The sequence below is a fragment of the Pteropus alecto genome, unplaced genomic scaffold (assembly GCF_000325575.1).
Source record: "Pteropus alecto unplaced genomic scaffold, ASM32557v1 scaffold669, whole genome shotgun sequence".
Taxonomy (NCBI): domain Eukaryota; kingdom Metazoa; phylum Chordata; class Mammalia; order Chiroptera; family Pteropodidae; genus Pteropus; species Pteropus alecto.
The window spans coordinates 256,947-262,830 of NW_006442554.1; the positions used below are offsets into that span (position 1 = coordinate 256,947).

The window sequence follows — 5,884 nt, forward strand, 5'->3', positions numbered from 1 at the left end:
CTGCAACCATCTCTTACTGTGGGCCCAGCACACATATTTCCTTGTCAGCTTTTACCCAAGCTCACCAACTTCGATTCTGATTGCTAAATGGGAGGGGGGCAAATTATTCTCTCTGACTCTCTGTTTCATCATTTGTGGGCTAATTCTGCCTTTCTTGGTGCCATAAAATATGTGGTTCACAGTAGGTGCATCATCCATGTAGGAGGTCCTTTATTCCAACACCTGATTATCACTTATTATTCTCGTCTATCATGTCAGCTTCCTAGCCAGCTTTTATTTAGAAATAATTTATTCCACATGTGTGCATTGTAGAAAAATTTTAAAAACACAAACAAGCAAATTTTTTTATCTTCACCCAGAGATTACCACTATAAATCCTTAGTTCATACCCTTCCAGACCTCTCTCTCTTTTTTTAAAGCCTAAATGAGATGATAAGTAACCTGTTTTTATTCAGCAGATCTCTGCCCTCCCAATTTTGTAAATTTTCATTCCCTCTAATACTTTGAGCTTAATCAGATTTCTCTAGTTGGCCCCAAAATGTTCTTTATTGCTGGTTTTCTAAAAACCAGCATTCAGTTTCAGAGCGCATGTTGTATCTGGTTGCTTTATGTCTTTAAGTCCCTTGAATCTAGTGAAGTCCCTTTTTTTATTTCATGACAACAACCTGTAGAAGAGACCATCCCAGTTGACATGTAGAAAGTGTTCCACCTTTTGGATTTTCTGTTGGCTTCCTGGTGATACCATTTAGCTGGTTCCTCCCTTCCCTAGTTTTCCTGTCAACTGGAAGTTAGGTCACATGTGCTACGGCCTCTCCCTTCATCCTCTCCATAAGGTTATGATGTGGTGGTTCCTCTCTCCCTTTTTTAGGCAAAGGGGGATTCAGTGTCTCTGAGGGGGCCAAGACTTGCCTATGGTCCTAGGCGGATAGCCGCCCCCTAACTTGGTGGTTCTTCTCAGCCCTGATCTGTATGGGGCAGCAGCACTGAGCCCAGGCTGGCCTCTTCCCTCCTCTTCCCTGCAGTCCTTATCCAGCAGCCCTCAGGCCCAGCCTCTGCGGCCAGCAGAGTTGTCAGATGAGGAAGTGGCTGAGCTCTTTCAGCGTCTGGCAGAGATGCAGCAGGAGAAATGGATGCTGGAGGAAAAGGTACTGTCTGCCTGCTTGTCCCTACTTGGCTTATCCTTGGCAAGGAGGCTGGGGCGGGGGGTGATTGATGTTCAGCCAGCCCATTCTCATGTGTGAACATGCTCAGTCGAGGGGTCTGAGGTAGGTCGGGCCCACCCCACAGGTGAAGCACCTGGAGGTGAGCAGCGCCTCCATGGCAGAAGACCTCTGCCGGAAGAGTGCCATTATTGAGACTTACGTCATGGACAGCCGGATCGGTCAGTGCCCCCTCCCCAGCCCTCGCTCCTCATCCAGCCTCTCACTTGTCCCCTCCTTCCCCACTGTCCAGTGCTGTGGCTTCTCTCCTCTCCCTTTGGAACTCAGCAGTTACTGACAAGACCACAGCTGGTGGAAGGGAGAACATACCTGTGTGTCTCTCTTTCTGTTCTGTCTCTTATCTTGGTTCCTCCCTCCTCTCCTGGTCTCTGTCATCTCTCCACTCTTTCTCTAGTGTGTCTCTTGTCCTCTTACTCCTTTCTTCTCCCTATGTCTCTTCCTCTTCTCTCTCCATCTTCTCTCTCCTCCCTGTCTCTTTCTGCACCATCCCCCCTTCATCTTGTCTCACTGTTCCTGGCTATATTGTTCCATCCCTGGAAATTTTCCTTCTTTGTATGTGTATCCTTTGGGGTCCTTATCCCTTCCTCACCTTTCTCCTCTCCCTCCCCTTTCCTCTTTTTTCCTCTTTCCTCCCCCTCCCCCATCTCTTTTTCATCTCCCCCTTTCTTATGAATCAGAATAATACTGACTGACATGTGCTGAGAGCTCTGTGCTCTGTGCTTCATATATAGTCATATACATTTTTCCAGCTCCATGAGTTAGTTGTTACTATCTCCATTTCTCAGGGCCTCAGCTAGTAAGTGACAGCCAAGGTGCACATGACTAAGCCTCTGCCTCCTACGTGACATAGCTTGTCCCCCTACTTTTCTCCCCTGCTCTGCTGCCATTCTTTCTATTCCGTCTCTGGCTGTCTCTCCTCTGGCTCTGCCGAGGGGGTGGCTTTCAGCCTGAGCCCTTGCAGATGTATCCGTGGCAGCAGGCCACACAGACCGCAGTGGGCTGGGCAGCGTCCTGAGAGACCTAGTGAAGCCAGGTGACGAGAACCTCCGGGAGATGAACAAGAAGCTACAGAACATGCTGGAGGAGCAGCTCACCAAGAATATGCACCTACACAAGGCAAGTGTGGCCTACCAGTCTCCCCATCTGTCCATCCAGCCACCTGCCTACCCAGCCACACAGCCCCTACATCATCTGCTAGTCCTGCCATTTACCTACCCCATTCACCAACCATTCCTTCATCATCATTTTCCCATCCTCCAGTCAACTTACTCTTGTCAGTTTAGCTGTTCACTCTTCCCTCTGTGCTTGCATCCACTTCACTCATCCATTTATACATACATTCACCCAAGTCTCTCATCAGCCCACCGTACTATTTGTCCATCTGCCCCCTAGCCATCTAATAATCTGCCCTATGTCTTTCCACCTATTTTCTGACCTACAGCTCTCTCTTTTGTTACATATTCATCAATCACCCTTGTCTTAGCTTTTACCCACCTGCCCAGAGACCTGCCTGCCTACCTGTTGTCCTCCATTTGTCCACCTATTTGCCTACCATGGATTCCCCCCATGCATCTACTCATATGTCCACTTGCCCATCCTGCTGTCCAGATATTTCCACCATCTCTGGGGGAGTCAGAAAGGATGTAGACCTGGCCCCTGATTCTGAGAAGCAAGCTCAACATTTAGTAGAAAGAAGGTGGCAAGGGCTGGGGGTCATATCCTCCAGCATACCATGCACAGCAGGCAATCTACTCCCATTTCCATATCTCTAGCTCCAGAGGCTCCCACCCCCTCACACATACACCTTTCCTGAGCCCAGCCCACTGCTGGGGGCTCTGTGAGCTTCTCCAAATACCTTCCTGTCCCAGGATAGACATAACTGGTCATTGTTTAATGGGGTGAGAAAGATGACACCTCTGCCACCTTCTCTGGCCCTGATGGTTTGTTTGTTTCTTAGGATATGGAAGTTCTGTCCCAGGAAATTGTGCGGCTCAGCAAGGAGTGCGTGGGGTCCCCTGACCCAGACCTAGAAGCAAGAGAAACCAGCTAAAGACCTGCAGGCTGCCCCCACTCCCTCTCCTCCCCACTCCCCAAGATACCATTCCTTTGGGCTGTGGTGGGGAAATGGGGGCCAGGGCCAAAATCAAATAGGTTGGGAGACTGGACATTAAAGAGGTTGGAGGCCTGATGGCTAATGTTAATGAACCTGTGTTAGGGAGTGGTCCCTGGGGAGTGAGGACTCTGAGGGGGGAGGGGCAGAGATGTCTCTTCCCCCTTGACCCTGGTTCCCAGGGGCCTTTGCCTTCATCTCTGCATGAGCCCTGCCCCCACCCCAAGACCAACTCCTTTTTATTTTATTTTATTTTATTTTATTTTATTTTATTTTATTATTTTATTTTATTTTTTAATTTATGTCTGGAAGCCTGGCTACTCTGCATTTGGGATTGGGGGTGTTGGGTGGGGCACGGTCCCCATTCAGCATTCTAGTAACGTGTGTGTGTGTGTGTGTGTAAAGGCTATGCAGCCAAAATACCATCTTGCCAGACAGGCCTACCCACTGACTGTCTGCTCTCATTCTTTCCAAGTAGGGTGTGCTAAGGTTGGTGACGTCACACCACTGAAATGGAGAGGGAGGTCTCTGGTCACAACTTTACTCTCCTTTCCCCGCCTTCACCTAGCCTATCTCCAGTTATTGCTGACTGGCTCCTCAAACTCAGTGGAGCAGAAATATCTGCAGATATGTATGTGAGTGGATGTGTATGGGATGTGGGTGTGGATGAGTGGACAGGTGGGAAGATGGATAAGTGGTTGAATGGATAAATAAGTGAAAGGTTGCATGGATTGATGATGAGTAGGTTGGAAAATAAATGGGTGGATGGATAGGTGATTGGATGAATAAATGGATGGATTGGTAGGTGGATAGGTACAGGATGGACAGGTGGGGATGTAAGGGGACGGATGGCTAGGAAAATGTCTGGATGGATAAGTGGGCAGATGAAAGGATGAGCTAATGAATGGGAAGAGTAGGTGAATAAATAAATGATGGGTAAGACTATCGATGGAGAGAGGGATACATATGGATAGGTTGGTGAATAGTTAGGTGGATGGAGTGACTACAAATGGATGAGTGAGTGGGTGGGTGGATTAATGACTAAATGGACAGATGGATGGGTAGAGTAATTGGTTGTGTGAGTTGCAGAATGGATGTGTAGTTGGGTGGTGGGTGGGTGGTAGAATGGAGAAATGGACAAATCAGGAGTGATGAGTGAGTGAATGGAGGGTTACATGGAGGTAAATCAATCGAAAGGCTAAAATTGGCCCTGCGTTACTGCTCCCCAGTGCCACACACCTTTAATTACTAAAGATGAGGCCTCTGTGTGCCATGCCCTGTGCCATCCCCTTTCACATCACTCCATTTAATGCTCCCAACAACACCAACAAGTTGGGGTAACTCTCCATCTGACAGCTGAAGAAACAATGCAAGTCACTTGCTCAAGGACACAGCAAGTCCGTGGCAAAACTGTGATTTGAACCCATCCATGCTGGAGGCACTGGATTCCCAGTGCTCTTGCCACCAGGAACAGGGCCCTCTAGGGGAGGAGGCATGATCTGAGGCTTCTGGATGTGGACAGATGAAGGAGACTTCCCCTCAGAGTGGGGCCTGCCTGGGAGAAAACCTGGTATAGGGGTAGGACCTAGCTTGTCACTATCTGCACTCCTCTTACCCCCCATTTCACATGTGAAGACATTTGGATGGTGCTCCAGTCCCACTGAAGCAGTCTTGTTTAGAGCTGGGTTCTAATCCACACCACTCCACCACAGAGAGCAGCTTTGGGGGCCTAGCCGTCTAAAGAAATGCCCCCCCATTAGTTCTCCCATCCTCCCTTCTCCAGCCTTGGGGGCAGGGAGGGGACACAACGCTGCATCATTCCCCATGGCACTCCATTCTAGGGCCATTAACAGACTCCTCCCCATCGATCACATCTGCTAAGTGCTGCTGATTCAGACGGGTGGGGGTGGGGGCCCCTAGGGGTGGAGGGGGTAGGAGCTGAGCAGGAAGAGGGGACAATCCAGGAAGGAGGTGGGGAGAACTGGCAAAGCTCCCTACCACCCCCATTTTCCAGATGACGCGACTGAGGCCCAACCAGCTTTGTAGGAGGCGGAGTCTCCCCAGGGTCTCTCTCAGGCAATCCTAGGGGAGGGGGTTGTGGGAGCCAAAAGGCCCCTCCCTGCCTCTCCATCTCCCAGCAAGCTCAGAGGGGCGGGGAGAGAGAGCCAGAGGAGAAGGAGAACTCGGGCAGCTCTGCAGAGGGGGGCAGGAGCTCCGGTGTTTGGTACCCCCAGTCCCACTGCTGTTGCCGCTGCTGCAGTGGGGACACAGGTGAGGTCGGCCCTATGGGGGGTGGGAGGGAGCCACTAACAACGCTGTCCTTTCCCTTCTCTGGTCCAGCCCCCATTCCCTAGCCCATCCTGGGACAGTTCTCGGGATCCTGCTGGACCTTGTCCTTCCAGAGCCTCCTTCCAGGGACCCAGTCCCCTCCTCTGCCTGTGCTGCCCTCTCCTTTCCCAGGCCTGGCTGTAGCTGCTTCTCCTCTTCCTCCTCCTCCTGCTGCGGCTGCTGCTACTGCAGCTGCCCAGCCCACACCACCAGCCCTTCGGGGTGT

General features: G+C 50.7%; 1 protein-coding gene across 1 annotated transcript in view; it reads left to right on the forward strand.

Moving 5' to 3' along the window:
* The window catches only part of GRIPAP1 (GRIP1 associated protein 1), a 20,546-nt gene extending 17,121 nt beyond the window's left edge, over window positions 1-3,425 (forward strand). The window contains exons 23-26 of the mRNA XM_006922739.3: window positions 1,023-1,145; window positions 1,288-1,381; window positions 2,182-2,336; window positions 3,178-3,425. Coding sequence (XP_006922801.1) covers window positions 1,023-1,145; window positions 1,288-1,381; window positions 2,182-2,336; window positions 3,178-3,270 — 465 coding nt within the window. The 3' untranslated portion in view covers window positions 3,271-3,425. The remainder of the gene's footprint in view (window positions 1-1,022; window positions 1,146-1,287; window positions 1,382-2,181; window positions 2,337-3,177) is intronic.
* Window positions 3,426-5,884: the final 2,459 nt, after the last annotated feature.